General features: G+C 31.7%; 1 protein-coding gene across 1 annotated transcript in view; it reads left to right on the top strand.

The window, feature by feature from the left end:
- The first annotated feature begins 7,880 nt into the window (after window positions 1-7,880).
- LOC135953247 (glucose transporter type 1-like) overlaps window positions 7,881-22,657 on the top strand; it is a 36,114-nt gene continuing 21,337 nt past the window's right edge. Inside the window, 7 exon segments of the mRNA XM_065503036.1 lie at window positions 7,881-8,046; window positions 8,113-8,250; window positions 16,263-16,546; window positions 16,607-16,731; window positions 16,792-17,070; window positions 17,137-17,414; window positions 19,040-19,162. Coding sequence (XP_065359108.1) covers window positions 7,903-8,046; window positions 8,113-8,250; window positions 16,263-16,546; window positions 16,607-16,731; window positions 16,792-17,070; window positions 17,137-17,414; window positions 19,040-19,162 — 1,371 coding nt within the window. The 5' untranslated portion in view covers window positions 7,881-7,902.

Raw genomic sequence — 22,657 nt, 5'->3', positions numbered from 1 at the left:
TTTGGGAAAAAATAACTTTTTTTCTTTTTAAGTTATCGCAAAAAATTTCTAAGAGGATGTATAAGGAATTTATACTTTCTGAAAGCTAGGTTTTCACAAAATATTTTAAATGAAAAAAAAATTAAAAATTGTTGTTACCCAGGGCACCAGGTCTATTCAAAAAACACCTATTTTTTATGTAAAATTAAACTTTAGGGCAAGAATTCTCAAATCGCGTATTCGATATCAAAATACAATAACCGGTTTTAGATGGCCCAATATGCTTTTAATTATTTTGTAAAGGATTCCGATAACTCCGACCCTGGTATGGATATTATAGCCAAAAAACTAAAAATTTCCATTTTTGGGATTTTTCAACACTTTTTTGGGAATTGCGGGATTGCTGATAATAAATTTCAAAATTCGTTTTTATTTTTCCATTTTAAATAGAAAATTTTACATAACTGTGAAATTTCATTAAAAACTATTCATAAATAACAATTTTATTTCAATTCGAAAAATTTGTATCTATGCAAAAATTCAATAAAAAATATTTTTTGTCATAATTTTCAATAAAGTATTTAATGGATTTTTAATTGTCAAAAGTTATAAATATTTTTGAAAAATAGACAAATAGCTTGAACGAAATTATATTATATCGCATCATAATATTTTTAATTCTATGTATAAATTTCAAAATAATCGAAAAAAAACTTCTCCTGTAAAATTTGTGTTTTGTCGCTTACGATAATTTGGCGCTAAGGGGTCGATATGAGGGAACCAAATACTTGATCGTCGAATCGAGATATTAAGCCATACTTCATACTACTGATTTAGTTTTTTTAAATTTGCTTGATAAGCCAGTTTTCGGTCCATGATTCCCATTGTGATAACTGGGCTGTATGAAGTCAAGAAGAAAAACGATTTATCTCATCAACCAAACCATACCGTACCATGTATGACGTTTTGCCTCCAACGAATCACTTTAATAAAAAATCTCCCAGTATTGCTAATCTATGATCAGCTAGGGCCGAGCAGTAACAGAGAAGGTGCACCGTCTGATCTTCTTCATCATGACAACTTCTACAACATTTGGATATTCACACTCCATAGTAATGAAAGAATTAGAGAAATTGTTCTCGATACCCATTTATTTAATTACAGAGAAAAGTCTTTCATTAACCGTACTGTTCGTATGTGGACTTAACTACTTGCTAAAGTGTTTCCTGTCACTTAATACATATGTCCGAACAGGCGCGGATCCAGGTCAACCATTTGGGAGGGGAAATTAAAATTTGTTCTACATTTTTCTTTTTATTCCTTTTTTATATGAAAACTTTTCGGTTTTGGGGGGAGAATTTCACCCCCTCTGGATCCGCGCCTGTGTTTTTGTGCGCATTTACAAACACTACCCTCTTTTTCTCCTTCGTACAAACTATTTTTCTGATATCAACAGATTACACTACATGAGTTGTTCTCTGCTCCTATGTGCAGATTTAACGAAACATACCTTGCTATAGAAATCTTTGGTGTGCAAAGCAGTCAAAAGCCAAGGATTAATCATATCTCCGCCGCTTTTAGGCGTAATACTTGGCATGCTGATGATGAAATTTATATCAATCTTGATTTCCTAAATGTGCAGGCTTGATTTCCTGAAATAGAGCCATTAGTGAAGATCTTAAATGAGTTTTTTTGGAGAAAACTGCAGCCCATCTGTCCTGCCATTCGCAACAGAAACATTAGCAACTCCTGTGGAAGGAAGGTCCAGATATGCAATAGTCAATGTTGACCGGGAGTCAACCAATACGATCGCATGACCAAAGTTCTTTCGGTAGACAATAAAGAAGACCTTAAGGTCAGTTCAGATTGGCGAGGATACTTTAGATGTTGAGGCTTGAATTGTAGCTATGATCTTAAGTGTTGAGGTCATTCGAATCCTGTCAAAAAACCTGCGGTGGTTATATTTGACAAGTTGTAAGACCTCAGATTCTCCGTATGGCCCTTATATACACAGAGAAAACAGATTCGTGATAGCAACAGAATTTGTTGCTAATCGAATGATTCCACCTTAGTGGCCGAATTTTACAGTTGTGGTTACAAAACTTTAGAAGAGGTAACAAAAGTTTAGTTGCTTCAACCGAAATTCTTCTTTATCAACTGACTTTCTATTGATGGAACCGAAAAAGTCTATGCGTGTAACCGAATCATTCTCTGTGTATGAATATATAGCCGCAGAAGCCTTAGACGCTCTCGCCTGAATGCTCAGAGTACTTTGTGCTATCGGATAAGGTTAGTTCCACTGGGTAATGGAACTATGGGGATATTGTATATCCTCAGCCACAGGACACACACCTAGAGGGTGCCTGAAATGCTAATCATATTCTATGTGTACCAGGAAGAGCAGGCCAAAAATATGTCGGAATTGTAAAAGCAGTCATAACCATCACGTGTTAATGTAGAGACCGATAATGAGCGCTTTTAACGAAACCGGGATATTAATAGAATTTCGGTATGAGGTTGTTGTCTTCAATGGCCATTAGTTATTAACCCAATAAATGGCGATCGATAAAATGCCCTTGCAAATACCATTGTGGTATAATCCCAAGAAATCAACGAGCAATTCATCGGAACACTTGGCATCCATCCTTGATTTAGCAAAGGCTACAGATTCATAAGAGCAATACAGTATAGTTTCCGTATGGCCACCATAGTGAATACTCAAATGGGCAGTTTCATAATGAGCCTCAGCTTATTGATGCAACCTGGGTAAAGCTTGCATCAATAGGTAACTTATGACATCCCGTGGTATGCCACCTAGCTAATCAGATGTCTCTGTTTAAAGACATTAATGGGCTGGACTATACCCATTCCTTGTAGAGCTGATATAATCGAACCAGTGGGGTTATTTTGTAATTAAATTCAGTAGAAAACATTTCTGAATTTACATGTGTAAAACATAGAATTTCGAATGATTTTCTTTTCGAATCGAAATACACAATTACTACTGTGGGTACGATCTACGTTTAAGATAGCCACTTATCTATATTCTCCTAACTCAAGAATTCTCTCAATGTAACTCACCACACGCTTGTGCCGCGGCGCGCCTTCTCTACATATTTATACAGCATTGGGTTTAATCGACATTATCAGATGAACATCAATATCCCTCTCCAGATTCAAAACTCTAGAATTTCAATGTATAAAGCATACAAATTCGCATGATATTCTTTTCGAATTGCACAATAACCCCCTGGGCTCCATCTAATATATATTCTCCAAACTCGAAAGTTCTCTCAATGTAACCCACAAGAGTATGAAGTGCCATCTCTACAGTATTGCTCTATATATAAGTTTATTTTGAGGTGCAGAGTTAATTGGATCTAATTGACATTCTCAGACGAACATCAATTTATCACTCATGAGTTTTCAAATGGAAGTATCTACACATGCGGCATGCATATAGACATGTTTAGATCCAGAGAGTAGCTTGGATCCCTCTCCAGATTAAAAAATCTGGAATTTCCATGTATAAAGCATACAAAATTCCAATGATTTTCTTTTCGAAAGTCACTAATTTATATTCTCCAAACTCCAGAGTTCTTTCAATGTAAGTCACAAGCGTGTAAGGTGCTGTCTCTACAGATTTGCCCTTTTTTTTTTTGAGGTGGAGAGTTTATTGGGTCTAATCGACATTATCAGATGAACATCAATTTACCACTCCTACACCTTCAGAAGTGGCCTGCATATGTTTACATGCGGAAAGTAGATTGGATCTAAAAGAGATTCTCAGATGAATATAAATATTCTCCAGCATACAAAATTCGAATGATTTTTTAACCCTCTGGGTTACTGTGTAACTTGATCTATGACCAAGAAAGCCACTAATTTATATTCTCCAAACTCGATATTTCACCAAATGTAACTCACAAGAGTGTGAAGCGCCTTCTGTACAAATTTACCCTATCTACAGGCAAATCCCGGTATAACGAATCTCACGTTACAGTACCGTTTTCAATGGTTACTTTCTTTAATAATAGGTGCTGTAATTTTTTCTATAGTGGTTTTAATTGCTTTTTTCACAATATCGAATGAAAGATTTCGTTCGCATTCTAAGCGAAACATGAAGTTAGGGAATCCAAAATCAAATTTCTTCCGCTTAGAATGCAAACGAAATTTTTCACTCGATATTGTGGTACAGGCTATAATTCACGTGAATTAAATATGGGAAACCGTAGAAGAATTTCATTGAACGAAAAACTAAAAATTTAGATGAATGAATGAAATATAGAATAACAAAATTCTCAACATTTATTTTGAAGAAAATAAAAACAAACATTTTATCGTAACTAAGTTTTCCTGTAAATTATCCTTACACAAATTAAGTGGAATCTGGAATTTTCAAAATCAGTTTTTTTTAAATGTTTGTCCCTGAGTTTAATTTTCTACAGGTTGAATCATTTTCCAAAAAAACAATTAGTAAAAACTACTAAAGATATACAAATTTTGACGATATTCATGCCTCCTAATGTCACACCGCTCATCCAACCTAGGAATCAAAACGACATACGTTTAGTTAAATACTAAAATAGAAAAAGTTGTGCAAAATTAAAAAAAAAAACATCTCTATATAACGAATTTTTCAATTTAACGAATGGGCCTGACACATATCGTTCGTTATACCGGGATTTGCCTGTATATATATATAAGAGTAACGTTACTGACTGACTGATTCATCATCGCACAGCCCAAACGGCTGAAGCTAGAATCACGAAATTTTAACTGTGGGTTCCTCCCTCCCCAAAACGATCCGATAAGAAGGGATTTTTGGAAATTCGAACGTTTAGGGGGTAAAAAAGGGTAAAAACGGGTAAATTCGGTAACCTTATATTTTCAAAATTAATAAAGATACAAAGAAACTTAAAATTGCATTTTACTCTATTTAAAAAATAAGCTGGTGTTTCGTACTTTTTCGAAATTCAAAACATTTAGGGGAGAAAACGTTTTTTGGTACTTTTTTTGCACCCTATGTATCTTTTAAACCAATAAACATAGAAACAAATTTTAAATTGTATTCTTTAATTATCAAAAAATACAAAATATAAGTTTGGTACTTTTTGGAAATTCGACTAACAATTATCCCAATAAGGGATAAAAATTTTGTTTATTTTTTGGTACTTTTTCATAAAATATGTTTTTCTATAATCTGACATACTAATATCCCACCACGATACAGAAATTTATTTGAATAAAATTTTACCAAATCAATGGGGATAAAAAAGGTACCAAAAAGGGCATAAAATCGGGATAATACATTTTATTTGAAATTATTAAGCCAATTTTGATAATTTTTTTAACATTGGTTCCTGGATTCATACAAAAATTAACTAACAGGGTGTTATTTGGAACTCGAGTGCCAAGGTGTGTATTGGGCCAAATCCGGGTAAACAGTTTGGTACTTTTTTTTTAAACATATTTAACACAGATTTTAATATTTTGAGACATGTCTGTAGCATAAACAATTTTGGCAAAATGGAATATTTTTAAAGTTCGAACTTGAGGGGGGTGTTCGAGGATGAAAAGGGAAATTGGTACTTTTCTCCTAATGGTACTTTTTTTAATATTTTAAATTATTTCACTTATCGACATTAAAGTAAGCTGATTTGTATCTGAGTGAAGTTTGTGGTAGGCATAGGGTACAATATTGAGGTACCAAAATGTGAGAACTGAACTATAGGTACTTTTTTATTCATCTAACGGTACTTTTTGGATTTTATATGACAATGGACTTAGAAACATGAAATTAAGCATACTTTTTCTTTAATCGAATGGTACTTTTTGTAATTTCTTCACCAATGAACCTAGAAACATGAAATAAAGCTTATATGGGCCCGAGTGGGTGGGAATCCACACTTTTTGAATTTTCTATAATAATGGACCTAGAAACATGAAATTAAGCGTACGTGGTCCTATATGAGTGAAAATTCAATTCAAAATTTTCTTTATTATAATGGTACTTTTTTTTAATTTTGTATAACAATGGAGAAACATGAAATTAAGCATATACGGTCCTAAGTCAGTGAGAATTCTAGGGGGAGACTTTTTGGTACTTTTTCTGTATTCGAATGGTACTTTTTGTAATTTCTTCACCAATGAACCTAGAAACATGAAGTAAAGCTTATATGGACCGGAGTGAGTGGGAATCCACAAGTGCCTGATTTTTGGTACTTTTTATATATTGTAGCGGTACTTTTTTGAATTTTCTGTAATAATGAACATAAAAATATGAAATTAATCGTATATGTTCTAAAGTGAGTGAGAATTCTAGGGGGAGACTTTTTGGTACTTTTTCTTTATTCTAATGGTACTTTTTTGAATTTTCTATATCAATGAACTTAGAAATATGATATTAAGCATATATGGTCCTAAGTGAGTGCGAATTTTAGGGGTAGACTTTTTGGTACTTTTTCTTTAATCGAATTGTACTTTTTGTAATTTCTTCACCAATTAACCTAAAACCATGAAATTAAGCTTATATGGGAGTGAGTGGGAAACCACAAGTGGGGGCTTTTTGGTACTTTTTTATATATTCCATTGGTACTTTTTGAATTTTCTGTAATAATGGACATAGAAATATGAAATTAGGCGTCTATGATCCCAAGTGAGTGAAAATTCAAGGCCATCTTTGTTCTCATATGTACTTTTGTGAATTTACTATAATAATGGACCTAGCGTTTCCAAAAAACCGAAGAATTTCAAAACCGAGATTTCGTTTTTTTTTTGGGTTTTGTGATAATTTTTAAATATTAATTGTTATAGAAACAAAATTAGTTGATAATATAGGAAAGGCTATACAAATTTAAAATTCAAACTTGACGGGTTATGGTTTAGTGAATGCGAATTCAAAAGTGATAATCAATGGTACAATTTGTTTATTGCAATGGTACTTTTTGAATATTTTATAATAATAAACCTAAAAATTTGAATTTGAATTCACAAAAGGTGACTTTAGTAGTAACTTTCTTTTGCATTTTCTATAATAATGAACCCAGAAATATGAAATTAGACATTTACAATTAGATTCACAAAGGGAGACTTAATAGTACTATTTCATTCTTCTAATTGGGGTGGCGAAGTGCACCGTATCAGCTATTATACATATAAGCTTATGTAGAGGTGGAGAATATATTGGGAATAATCGACATTCTCAGATGGACATAAATATCCTTCTCCAGAGTTTTCAAAAGGAGGTAAGATAGACTAATAGTCTATACCCCTTCGTATATCTCTTTCCAGTGTTAGGGATAAGGACCATGATATATTTCAAGCTAACATTTTAATATTTCTAATTCCAATAGAAATTTAACATTAACAGAAAATATATGTATATACAATATTTAAGTCATTATTCCTTTGTAAACAGATACATATTTATGGCATAAGCACTAAACAAATAAAATATTCTATTTATTTTATATTTAATAAAGTAAAATCTCGAAAATGTGCAATTTAAACATTGTATAATGTTAAATAAACAATTTTTTCTAAATTTCTACACACCTACACTAACATTCTTTAACTACAAAAGCATAAATAACATTTTTTTCATTGTATTCATATTTGCTACAATATATTTTATAAAAATAAACTTAGTAATATATTTTTCATACTTTATTCAAATATTTTTAATCACTTTATGTCATGTTTTTTCAACTAATTTTGTTTAATTAAATAATTACCATTTTTTCACTCTCATATTATATTAAATAACATAAAATAATATTAAAAATATTTATCAATATTTATAACAAATTTCATAGCAAATATTTACTTAAAAACCTAAATAAATATTTTCTTTATTTAAAAACTAAAACTAATAAAAAACAAACAAAAAAAAACTATAGTTTGCAAAAGCAAGTCAGCGTGATGAGTATGAATTTATCAGCAAAATTGGATGAGCTTCAAAGAGGCGACAGACACATGGAGACTACAGTGGCCTTGTGTGAGATACGAACCCAGCTGCAGGAACTCACAAAGTCGGTGGAAAGTTGTCAAAGTGAGGTGTCGGAAGTAAGTTCTATTTCCTTAACTTCTTAATAAAATTTAATTTACAATTTATTTGTCTGTAATTCCCAGGTGAAACGTGATATGGTGGCCATAAAACACGAACTCGATACTGTACAACAAGTCAAGGAGGAAATCGAAGAATTACGCGAATATGTCGATAGATTGGAAGAGCATACGCACAGAAGGAAGCTAAGACTTTTAGAACAAGTTTGTAGCTTAAATTATTTGCCATGTTGTGTAATTAAAATATTAACAAAAAAACAAACGACTTCAAATTTCATTTAAAAAAATAATTCAAAACTCCCCTCAACACAAAAACAAAAAACACCCTCTACAAAAAAAATAATAAAAAACTACTAAACAAAGCAAATTCATTGAATATAACCCAAATCTCCCTCTTAACCTTGAAACAATACAAAGTCAAGTTCAACACTGAACATACTACTACACACTATTGAATCAAATATTAAATGAAATTATGCCAGTCTAATGTTGCCACTTTTTATAATCAACCCATTTTTACCCACTATTTATTTGGTATATCAAACTCCTACATTTGTTTTCACATTCGAATTTTTTAGCAGCACTTTTATTAGGGATTTTCATAACTTAGTCCCTGTTTTTCTTTTCACATTTCAATTTGTTTCGGAAGTATTTTAAAGGCACTTTTTACTGTTTGAAAAATCCCTTAGCTCCCTTTTTTGAATTGTTATACTTGAGTTATTTAAGGCACTTTAAATATAAAACAAAATATTACTCCAAGTTTATATTTGAATTAGTTTAATTTATTGTAATACATTTCCCTTATTATCCTTTATTGGTTTTTAGTTTGAACAAAGTTTGAATTAGGGTTATCTGAAAATCCATACATATATTATATTTAATAGGTCAGAGATCCAAAAGCAACGCTAAATATCCATAATATATCATATACTAGCTGTCCCGGCAAACGTTGTTCTGCCATAACTCACACAAAGTTTGAAGACTCCCGCTATAGTAGTACTCCAGATATGCAATAATAAATGTTTACTTTGCATGGGAGGTGTCTTGCCCATTGTTCCTATATAGGTCAATTGTGAATCTAAACCATCCAGGAACCCACTCAAACACACACAACAAATTTCATCGAAATCGGACCAGCCGTTAAGGAGGAGTTCAGTTACTAACACACTTACAGAAGAATTTTATATATAAAGATTTGTACATATCTAGATTGAAGTCGGTCAAAAATCCTTAGACTGTTTCAAAATATATTCCCTCCTGCTAGACAAACACTTAAAATAATCAGATTCATTAGGTTAGATAACGTGGATTGCTCGCAATTTTGCGACTTGACTCGGAGGCCTTCTGGCCCATTGTGGTACCCTTAGAAATACTATTCATAACTGAAAAGGAGAATAGTTTCACTCCCTAATTTCCTGTGGTCCCCGTGTGAACCAACCGGTACCTCTAATAAATCTGATCATATTTACTAGTGACTAATCTTTGAGACAGTCCAGATCATAAAAAAGTGCTCTACCAAGATTTAGTAGTCCACGCTCTTGTAAGCCGGGCAGTAACATAGAAGGTGTTGTACTGATTCTTCCTCCTCTTCATCTAAACAACTTGGGTAACCCATACGTTCCGACATGTGCCAATCATACAGTACACAGTAATTATACCCGTAAGGAGCCTAATCGAATTCCTACCAAGAGACAAAAGAGTCTTGGTTCTATCCTTTCTCAGAATAGGCCAGAGCATTCTGGATATTCTACAAGTGATGATAGTTGACCACCTGAGATTCGTCTCCTCAAATCCTATTCATCTATCCAGTTCGATACCGTCATCCTTTGTGCAAGAGTTCCCTTTACGCAAGAGTTACGTCCAGGGAAGACCCGTTGGTTGTACACTCATCAGACACTTCATTTCCCCGGGTGCCCTAATGTCCTGGAACCCATAGCAACTCGACATGATGTTGTGTCAGTTGTGCCAGTGATTGGATACAATTGAGAAGACATTTAGACCTAAAAACATTGGAATTAAGATCCTTAATTGATGCAAGGCTGTCCAAGTAGATATTTATAGCCGAATTTTCAACATTCAGTTCCCGAATTCTTCTAGCGGCTGTACCGATAGCAGCAGATCTCTGCCTGGAAAATCGTGCATGTATCGGGCAATCGAAGAGACATAAATAGGTCCAGTTCATCGGAGAAAATTCTCGAGCCCCTGCCTGTTTTAGTCTTTGAACCATCACGTCGTCCCTTAGGTCGGAATTCGCGGCCCAATCATTCCTTGTCGGTTTACTTATCCTAAATGTTCTATCAAATCAGATTCATTAACTAGTGCAGAATTACCCCTGAAAATGAGAAATAGGTTTACAAATGTGGTCGGCATTTACAACCACCAGTAGCCAAAAGCGATTGTCTATTCAGATGCACACAACACGAATATGTGCCAAACTCATTAAAATTATCAAATGGACAACAAATTGAATATCGTCAAGCATCTCACTTGAGTCCATTCAAAACTGATCGCATTATGATACCCAAGTGGTAAACAGCAGGGTATTTATAATACTTCCGTTGTGTCCGAGTTAAACCAAACAGATTTCCTGATGAAGGTGTAGATTCGCCAAAGATTCATCCTTGATAGCTCATCCAAGAAAGATAGGACTGGGATTCCGTGGATGCGTTGCCTCAGATTTGTCAGAGCCGGACTACTCCTCTTGTTCATTATGACAGCTTCTTCATTATGTCATTGTACCGTAGGCCCATTATTCTAGCATGTATCCCAATGATACAATTTCCTGTAATAAAGAAGACAATTAGCCTTATTTGCTCACTACGGAATTCCATAAGTAGATTCGTTCTGCTGGAATCATATACGGGACCAATCGACCTCGTTGTAGCACAGGAAGGTTCATTGGTCCCCCTATTTTGTGCAGTCTCATATAGTCTCTGCTGAACAGCCATCTTGTATTTAACAAGGAAAATACCAGAAAAGGTGTCGATCCCCTTCACATTCATCATCGCACCCCTTTTGGCCAATTCATCTGCTATACAATTACCCTGACTTCCATTTGGTACCTCCCTGTAATTGTTGGTCGTGTAGTCGAGACATGCCTTATTTGCAGATGTGTAATTTTTGATTGGTCCCTGAGGATTACACTCAATAAGCTGCCTTGTGTTATCACTGTTAAAACACTTAACTGTTAAAACATTTTTCAAACATTTCGTGGTTACATGTCTAGAAACACATATTCGACAGTGGTGTTAAAAACGTTTATTTTCATGCGAATTTTCTTTTTGGCTCTCTAGAATTTATTAAGACATTTAAAGGAATTTTCACATTGTCTTTACTGCTTCCGCTGTTTGTGTCAGAAACTTTAGAAACAATATCCTCAATGTATGGATTCGCGATTTTCAAGTTTTCATTCATTACAAATTACTGCGTATTGATTTAGTTTTGCTTATGTCGACTTCTAAGTCAGTTAAAGTCACAGATTCAGGCACAGATTGATTACACATCCATGTAATCCACGTGATCACAACACCAAGCTCTCTGCTAAATAAGAGTGCAGAGGCACAACTCCTTTGCATATCCGAGTTTTCCATCTAGACTTACTGACATTGTGACCGACTATTGTGTACTACTTCCTGTAATGTATTTGGATTGAAGTCATACAGTTAAGCAATATTTTTAGATTGAACAATAGCAAATATACCTTAATTTGCTGGTCTTTCATATAGACGAGTTTACCTAAAAGTTTCAAAGAGTTTTGATATTGTAATGGTTGTGTTCTGCTCTCTGCTTTAGAAATATATAGAGTTCATTGGAACAACCTGTTTCACTTGATGTTTGGACATATTTTACTATGTTGGCAGTACATCTTCATATCTAACACATCGCTTGAGTCTAGGATTCTCCAAAATTTACATACATATGTTTGAAAGACCTCATAGAGGTAGCTTTGAGCTACTCATTTTTAAATATCCTTCGGGATTCAATTAGCTAGCAAGTTTTCAAGTTAGACTTTTCGATCATTTAGAACCCTTTCAGTTCTTTTCACCTTAAGTTTCATACATTATGGCCTTAACTTTTCAGTGTATCTCACCAGATAGATTAGAAGGTAGTGTGCTGGATTAGTAATCTGGGGGTTGCGGGTTCGATTCTCGCCAGACTCTGGGTGTATCTTCAGACAAGCAAAATGCTTCGCATTTTGAGTTTGTTTAAAAAAGCAGATGCTGGTCACTGGTAACATCAACATTTAATAATGAATTCCTCGAAATTCTGCTTACTGCAAAGAGGGCGATTTCGTTTTCGGTTACATGATCCATGGAGATAATAATCTCTTGGTGTGCAAATGTATAGTCGGGTATAACTGAATATCAATACTGCCTTAAATTGAATCTTAAAATAATGAAGTCCCACATTACAAGGTCTCTGTTAATCAGCTGAATTTGAGAGTAATTTGTGTGCCCAATAGTCTCCTTTAAATGATGATTAATAATCCGTTGAAGTTTTCAGCTTCAATCAAATGTTATGTTTCCATTTTTTCATTTACTGGCATATTGATTAAATAAATGTTTCCCACAATCCATAGTATACAAATCGAGGGTACGATTTTTATTAACATATTGATGTCTATAATCTCTGATATTCTTATTTCTTTTTTGAATAAATTAAATTTTTACGTATTCATCGTGCCTGAATTCCACTTTAAGGTTAGATTATAGCTAAAGTCATTTAATAATCGAATATTTAAGTTTTTTAATGGCACAATTTCATTTAATTACAAACAAACATTTCATCCATCATAAACAGTTTGTTTTATTTTTTAGTTCTATTAATTAAATTTTATTATTGTTTTTTTTATATTATTAGATATTAATCTTTAAGTTTCTTTTATAAAAAATAAATGAATTGTACTATTTTTTTAATACCAATTTATAATTTGTTTTATTTTTATTCAAATTTTTATTTTTTTTGTAGATTAAACTACAATTATATGTATTTTAGAAATTTGTAAAATGTAATCACCAAATTGAAAGATGTTCTTATTTTTAAAGTCCTCACCACCATTCATGGTTAATAACAATACCAAACGTGGAAATTTTATTTCTTATAATCATTTTGTCAATATAAAAATGGGGGGAAATACGAAGGGGTCAATTATTCTGCTACTTTTTGAATTTCGCGGCTCTTAACTGTATCTGCCAGTTGACTCCTGTCAAAATTTAAACAAGCTGCTTCATTTAGTCGATAGCACCATACCTCGTGACTTGAGCAGAAATTGAACAAATAAAGGCTTAACTTGATATTATGGGGACACTGCACCATCAATTTCAATGGTAATAAAGTGGATTAGTAAAAGATTGTGGAAGCCATAGGCATGGCATATTGCTCAGTGGTTTCAATTTTAAATGATCACTTGGATATGAGGAAGCTTAATTTAATTTAGTTATAATACACAAAAGATTTGAGGTCAATATCTATTATGGATCCAAAAATAAACGATTTTCATTTTAAATATTCAAAAAATAGTAGATTTTTGCTGTTTTTTGAGAGAAAAGGTGACTTAACTCTTTTTTTATTAAAAAAAAACTTTCTTTAAGAATATATAACATTTTTATATTTTTCTGTAAGATATCTTTACGGAGAACATTTTGATATAAATAACATGTCCTATTCTTAGAATATGTCGGCCCTACGCCCCACATTGGTTGAAGTTCATACAACGAGCGGCTAAAAATAGAAGAAGTTGTCCAAGGAAAATGAAACTTGGCACATAGCCATTTTTTGTTTGAATCAAGAAAAATTTGAAAAATCAAAATGATCCGCCTACTTTTAAGCCCACCTCCCATAGAAAGTGAAAATTAAATTTTGACCTACAGCATTGATTTTTGGCACATAGCATTTTTAAATCATCAGAATCATTTGTGTGAAATTTGAAAAATATCCGCCCACTTTTACGCCCACTTCCCATACAACTTGTATTGAAAAAGTTTCATAACTCCCTTGATTTTTAATGCATCAACTCAATTTTCTCAAAAAATAAATATTATAATTGTAGAATGAGCTCCTGAAAATATATACCTGATTCGCCCACTTTTACGCCGATCTCCCATATGAACTGTCCACTGGTAAAGTTGACCAAATTAAAAAGCGGGGTTTTTTTAAATAATAAAAAATATTACTAAAGAGGACAGATTAAGACTTTTATAGTCCGATTTGTCCCTTTAAACAAATAAATAAATAAAAAGTAACCCAGATTTGACGTTGATCGACTGGCTTGGGATTACTTACTAATTTAAGTATAAAAAATAATAAAACACCCAGGAAAGGAGATACATTTCTCCTTCCTACATCTAAAGAATTATGGCAACAACAACATGCATGAACGAAAATTCATGTTTTCTTACTTTATCACTATATCACTTTATAGTTTTCACTGTTTTTTTTGGAAAGGAGCAGGTAGGAGCAGCTGAATTTTTTTTCAGCTTTTAGCTGAGACTTCAAGCTGTAATTCGACATCTTTCGTTAAACAGCGCTCCACAGCGCTAAAAAGATGCAGTCCACTGAAGTTGATGAACATTGAAATTTTGATGTTGTTTATATTTTGTTTTACGAAATTTTTTATATGGCACTTTTTCCAACTTTTTTTAATGCAAATCTCATCTATGACAATTGTCATTTACGAAAATATACAACAAAGCCAAATGATAAGTTTACTGTGATTGTACCAAAAGATTGAATATACAGTAAATTTGCATGCCATTTTAAACAAACGAACATATATGAACTTCGATCGTGTCTGTCTAAACAAATAATAAATATATCAGCCTAATATTACGGAATCATAATATTCAGATATCTGACAACAAAATACCAAAAACTTATCCAAATCGGCGAACATGAAAAAAATGAATTTCGGCCACTCTTCAACCAATGTGCGCCCTTCGGAATTTGACCTATTTTTTTTATCAAAAATTCAACTTTGGGCCACATGTTCTAAAATCCCAAATCTGGGATCAGAAAACAAAAGGCAGCTTTGGAAACCTTGATGTGTTCTTTTGGCTATGCCCACGTCAATTTTTATTCCGATCGGATCAGTCGTTTAGAAATGCCAGATTTATTTCCCAAAAATTTTGATTCTGCCCAAAAATCAAATGTTTCTCCTCTCTTAAAATGAACATCAATGAAATCCTTATATATTCAATGAATAAAAATCAAAAACAACATAAACTCATTAAAGTTATTGCTAGATTTATCACAACTGCAAATTTTACTTAATTTCCCGATCCTTGGGAAATACTTTTCTTGCAAGATTATTTTCACTGTAAATCGTTACAGTTAGTTTTAAGATATTTAGTTCTTTCATTTAATTTTTATTTTTTGATGTGTTAATTTTGTAGTTAAATGTTTAAAAAAATCACCAAAGATCTCATCAAACAGTGTAAATTAAATTCAGATAAACATTTCCAAAATACTTTTTTAAAACTTCAAAAATGCCTCCCTTTAAAGAGGATTATTTTCACATTTTCGTCTATTTAATATTAATAAGAGTATGAACTTATTTATTCATATAAAAGTGTCAAATTAATATTTTCTTCACATAGTTTGTCATAAATTTCCGCAAATCAGTTAATATTAAGGACCCGGGAGAGTCTTGGCACGCCTTTACTTAATATCATACCTAATCATGACTACTACATCATGTCTGCATTACTTAGAAGTAGCTTAGTAATGGCTGGCAAATTGTATAGCTGTTTTATTTCCATTTCAACTGAAAGACTCTGTACTATAGAGCGATCTCAACTAAAAGAACCTTTCTATCAACTTTCTTTCGATACAACTCGAAACATTGATCTTTGAAGTTTTATAAGTTTTTTTGTTTAATATTTTTCTATATATTTTTTTTGTTTTCTCTTAGTTACGTTCATTTTTAATATAATTTAATTAACTCTAAGTTTTGTTTATAATTTCTTTGTTACAACTCCCCTTCTTACATAATCGGCATTATTTTTGCAACACTTGTCATTAGAACGAATTGTAATAAACGATAATAGATGAAAAGAAAAAAAAAACGTTAAAAAAACCAATTTTATTTATATTTTTTTGGATCTCGTTTTAAACTCGTAAAATTTAGATGACAAAATTTAACCATTTTGTTCTTTTTCTAAATTATTTCCTTTTTTTAATTCCAACACTCCAAGAACTTTCATTAGTTTTGTTAATAGAAATATTTTCCGTTTTTCTTTTTACAGGGTCTCACCTTCTTTCTCACCTACTCAATATTTTCGGCGGTATTGGGTATGCTGCAGTTCGGTTACAATACCGGTGTGATAAATGCCCCCGAAAAGAATATAGAGAATTTCATGAAGGATGTCTACAAGGATCGCTATGGCGAGGACATAAGCGAAGAGTTTATACAGCAGTTGTATTCGGTGGCGGTTTCAATATTTGCCATTGGCGGTATGTTGGGCGGCTTTAGTGGGGGCTGGATGGCAAATCGTTTCGGAAGGTGGTTACTTACATAGTGTTAACAATTCTTAAATAAATTTTGTTTTTTTTGTCATTGCAGAAAGGGTGGTTTATTATTAAATAATGTTTTGGGTATAACCGGTGGCTGTTTAATGGGTTTTACTAAAGTTAGTCATTCCTATGAAATGTTATTCCTTGGCCGTTTTATAATTGGTGTTAATTGCGGTATGAAGTCTTTAAACTACAATATATTAATATGAAATTAGTAATAACTGTTAATTTCAGGTCTCAATACATCATTAGTGCCAATGTACATTTCCGAAATTGCTCCGCTCAATTTGAGAGGTGGCTTAGGTACCGTTAATCAATTGGCTGTGACAGTAGGTTTACTATTATCCCAGGTATTGGGTATTGAACAAATTTTAGGAACTAATGACGGCTGGCCCATTCTATTGGGCCTGGCCATATGTCCTGCGGTCTTACAATTACTTTTACTGCCGGTATGTCCAGAATCTCCTAGATATCTGTTAATAACAAAGCAATGGGAAGAGGAAGCTAGAAAAGGTTAGAAATTAAAAATAAATGAAACCTACAAAATAATACAAATTATTTGTTCTTTTTAACTTTAAGCTCTCCGTCGTTTACGTGCCTCAAGTTCGGTAGATGAAGATATCGAAGAAATGCGTGCCGAGGAAAGAGCTCAACAATCGGAAAGTCATATCTCTACCATGGAGCTGATATGCTCGCCCACACTACGTGCCCCCCTCATCATTGGCATTGTAATGCAACTTAGCCAACAGTTTAGTGGCATCAATGCGGTGTTCTACTATTCGACATCACTGTTCGTTAGTTCGGGTCTGTCCGAAGAAAGTGCTAAATTTGCAACAATAGGAATAGGTGCTATTATGGTGAGTAGGACTAATATTACGGGCTATTTATTTTTAAAATTTAAGTAAATGAAAGTAAATTGTTATACACGATCATACTCCATGATCAAACTTTATGATCATAACCTATGATCACTCTTTATGATCATTATGTATGATCAATTTTTGTGATCATACTCATCTAGTCTATTATCATAAGCTATGATAATATTCCATGATGATCATTCATAATAATATTTCATGATTATACTCCTCACTGATTATAATCTGTGATAATACTCCATGATCATACACTATGATCGTAATCTGTGAATATACTATGCTATCATAACCTCTATTATATCTATTATAATAATCTATGATCAAAGTTTATGCTTATACTCAACCATCATACTCTATAATCACATTCCTTTATCATAATCTATTATCATATTCCATGATCATAATCTCTGATCATCTTTTAACGAATGTACTATATGAGCATACTCCTTAATCGTACTTTATGATCATACTTAATGTGCATGCTCTACATAATGATAATTTTCCATGATTATAAACTATGATCATACACTATAATCATCATCCATGATTATAAAATATGATCAGACTATATGATCATACTCTATGATCATATTCAATGATCTTAATATATGCTCATGTTCCATGATCACACTCTATGTCCATAACCAATGATCATAATCTATGATCATACTTTATGATCATTCTCTACGATCATAATATATGATCATATTTTATGATCATTCTCTACAATCACACTATATGTCCATAACCCATGATCATACTCCATGATCATACCTTATGATCATTATCTACGATCATAATCTATGATCATATTTTATGATCATTCTCTACGATCATATTCCATGATCTTAATATATGATCATGTTCCATGATCACACTCTATGTGCATAACCTATGATCATACTTTATGATCATTCTCTACGATCATAATCTATGATCATATTTTATGATCATTCTCCACGATCATACTCTACGATCATATTCCATGATCTTAATATATGATCATGTGCCATGATCACACTCTATGTCCATAATCCATGATCATACTCTATGATCATATTTTATACTCATTCTCTACGATCATAATCTATGATCATATTTTATGATCATTCTCTACGATCATATTCTATGATCTTAATATATGATCATGTTCCATGATCACACTCTATGTGCATAACCCATGATCATACTTTATGATCATTCTCTACGATCATAATCTATGATCATATTTTAAGATCATGTTTTGTGATCATATTCTATGACTCTATTATATGATCATTGTTTATGAACATGTTCCGTACTCTATGACTATATTCCGTGATCATATTTTATAATAATACTCTATGATCATAGTATATTAGCATACGATCATAGATAAGATACGATATCTATGATCGTATTTCATGATCATAATATATAAACGTATTCCATGATCATACTTTATGATCTTATTTTATGATCATAGTTTATGATCATACTCTACGCTCATACTCTTATTTATGATCGTATTTCATGATCATACTATAGGATCATACATCATGATTATACTCTATGATCACATTCAATAATCCACCATATAAAATTAATATCTATTTGTCTTTCAGGTTGTTATGACCCTAGTTTCTATACCCCTTATGGATCGTACCGGTCGTCGTACCCTACATCTGTATGGTTTGGGCGGCATGTTCATCTTTTCAATATTTATAACAATTTCATTTTTAATCAAGGCAAGTACTGAATTAAGATTTTTTGCGAATTTTGCACAAAAATCTCTCAGAAAGGTTAAGTATGGTATTTTTAAAATATTTTTCAATTGTATATTGAACATTATTGGTTTTTGTGGTTTGTAATTTTTCTTTTTCATATATCCTTTGAAAATACAATAAAATTTTTGTTTTTATTACATTAAAAAATACAAATAAGTATTAAAAAATCTCTTAAGAAGAATATACAATATTTTATGCATGAAGTTGTTTAATTACAATTTTTTTTTGTTTGAAAACAAGTAATAATAGTAATTTATAATAATAATTTTGTATAAAATTTTCTATTTTGGTCATATTTTTAAAGTTTTTTTAAATTTATTTTTTTAAAAAAAAATGTAAAAAAAAAATATTTGTGAAATCATATTTAAAAAGAAGTTACGAGTAGGCGTACATTTGGAAGGGAGTTTTGCAAAATTTGTATTGATACCATAAGATTTCTCAATTGAGTATCTCTTCAGCATGTCATACAGATAAGCTTCTCATATATTAAATAAAGGGGAATCCATCGTATATTCAGCTGGTTCGTTAAACAATTAATACTTAATTGATTACTTTTCATTAGAACAGTAAATAGCAATTACAAGTTCGTTATGTACTTAGTAGCTGTCTTCAAATATTAAATATTAAATACTCCTAACCGATTCCTTCCTATTTGTACAGATACTCGTAACAACTATTTTTCTCTTATTGCTATATTTTATTTCTTTCAATACAAGCATGCTTTTTGCACGCAAATTACACATGAATTTATTTTGTTTAATTTCAATTTTCATCTTAATTTCCTTATGATTTTATTTAGTTTCATTTACAATTGTGTAAATACATTTACAAATATCTAGAAATGTGAATTTTTCTGTTTCATATGCCTGTATTTAGTAAGAAATTCCCATTATTGATTTTCAGTTTGTTGAATTGAAAAAATTTAAAAATTTTTGATTTTTGTATGTGATCGTTTGATTTATTTTGTGTAGTCGTTTGTTTGTTTGTTTTCATACTGTATATAATTAAACATATTTATTAGGTATTTAGGTTAAGTTATATTGAATAAATGAGTTTTAGTCAGCAAAATTTTAAGTAACATTAATAAAAAAAAGGATTTAAAATTAATAAAGCAATAAACTTTAGGGTTTAAATTTGATTGGCTACAATTTGTATAAAATTATTAGCAGTAAAGAACTAAATATAAATAAATATTCTATTTACCTTAAATAGACTTTATTATATCTTCTTCAGAAACTCACCTGAAAAGAGAAGGATAGATATATAAATTTATCAGAAATATTCTCAAATCTTTACATAAATTTGTTAAAAAAAAAAGAAATCGATCAATGTAACTTCTCTCATGTTCCAAAAATCTTCGAATGCTTTAATCCGTTACTCATTGGCCGTAAAGCCTGATAAAACTTATACAACAGACAACTTCCTATGATCATACTCTATGATCATAATCTTAGATCATGCGTTATGATCATTCGTTATATTTATATTCTATGATCGTTCTCGAGGATCATATTCCATGATCATAAACTCTCATTATTCTATATGATTGCAATCTAATATCATAACCTATGATCGAACTCTGTGATCATTCTCGATGATCCTATACCATGATCATACTCCAAGATCATAGCCTATTTAATACTCTATGTTGTAATTAAGTTCTTCCAAAAATGTTTCTTTCTAAAAAACATAAAATTATTGTCAATAATCCTCCTGATAAATTAGAAATACAAGAATCAAATTGATATTTAGTTGAGCATAATTTTAAAATTAAGGGAATGCTTCCTGGTCTATAGACAACCTCATTAATCGCGAAAATATCCTGCGGTGGCTGTATTTTTATTCAATAGTTTTCAATAGTTATGAAGAATACATTGAGAAGACAAATTTAAAAAATATCGCAAGATAATCAATTTTCTAGCCCCCCACGCTCTTCATCAATACTTTGATGTCAATTTAAATTATTAAAAGAAAAGGTAAACGAAAAAAATAAGATCGCGTTAAAAGAAAAGCCTACAAAACCATCGAGAATTTGGTAACTTCTGGTTTTGTATAGGAGTTTCTTGTTTTTATGTACAGGAAATGATCAAAGCAATACTTTTATTGCTGAAAACTTAAACAAAATATAGGATTAAACTATATAAAGACCTATGATTAAAGCTTCAACTACACTATATAAAGAGCCACGATTGAAGCTTAAACTAGTCATTATAAAGAGTTATGATTAAAGCTTAAACTAGACTTTATCAAGAGCCCTGATTGAAGCTTAAACTACACTATATAAAGAGCCATGATTGAAGCTATAACTAGACAATATATAGAACCATGATTGAAGCTTAAATAGACTATATCAAGAGCCATGTTTGAAACTTAAACTAGACTATATAAAGAGCCATGATTGAAGCTTCAACTAGACAATATATAGAACCATGACTGAAGCTTAAACTAGACTATATAAAGAGCCACGATTGAAGCTTAAACTAGTCATTATAAAGAGTTATGATTGAAACTTAAACTAGACTTTATCAAGAGTCAAGATTGAAGCTTAAACTAGACTATATAAAGAGCCATGATTAAAGCTTAAACTAGACTATATCAAGAGCCATGATTGAAGCTTAAACTAGACTATATAAAGAGCCATGATTGAAGCTTCAACTAGACAATATATAGAACCATGACTGAAGCTTAAGCTAGTCATTACAAAGAGCCGTGATTGAAGCTTAAATTAGTCATTATAAAGAGTTATAATTGAAGGTCAAACTAGACTTTATCAAGACCATTGATTGAAGGTTAAACTAGACTATATCAAGAGCCATGATTGAAACTTAAACTAGACTATATAAAGAGCCATGATTGAAGCTTCAACTATGACTGAAGCTTAAACTAGTCATTATAAAGAGCCATGATTGAAGCTTCAACTATACAATATTTAGAACCATGACTGAAGCTTAAGCTAGTCATTATAAAGAGCCGTGATTGAGGCTTAAACTAGTCATTATAAAGAGTTATAATTGAAGGTCAAACTAGACTATATCAAGAGCCATGATTGAAGCTTCAACTAGACAATATATAGAACCATGACTGAAGCTTAAACTAGTCATTATAAAGAGCCGTGATTGAAGCTTAAACTAGTCATTATAAAGAGTTATAATTGAAGGTCAAACTAGACTTTATCAACAGCCATGATTGAAGGTTAAACTAGACTATATCAAGAGCCATGATTGAAGCTTAAACTAGACTATATAAAGAGCCATGATTGAAGCTTCAACTAGACAATATATAAAACCATGACTGAAGCTTAAACTAGTCATTATAAAGAGCCGTGATTGAAGCTTAAACTAGTCATTATAAAGAGTTATATTTGAAGGTCAAACTAGACTTTATCAACAGCCATGATTGAAGGTTAAACTAGACTATATCAAGAGCCATGATTGAAGCTTAAACTAGACTATATAA

Source organism: Calliphora vicina, chromosome 3 (assembly GCF_958450345.1).
Source record: "Calliphora vicina chromosome 3, idCalVici1.1, whole genome shotgun sequence".
Taxonomy (NCBI): domain Eukaryota; kingdom Metazoa; phylum Arthropoda; class Insecta; order Diptera; family Calliphoridae; genus Calliphora; species Calliphora vicina.
Note: the sequence above shows the minus strand (reverse complement) of the source record. Positions and strands in the feature narration are given on the sequence as shown.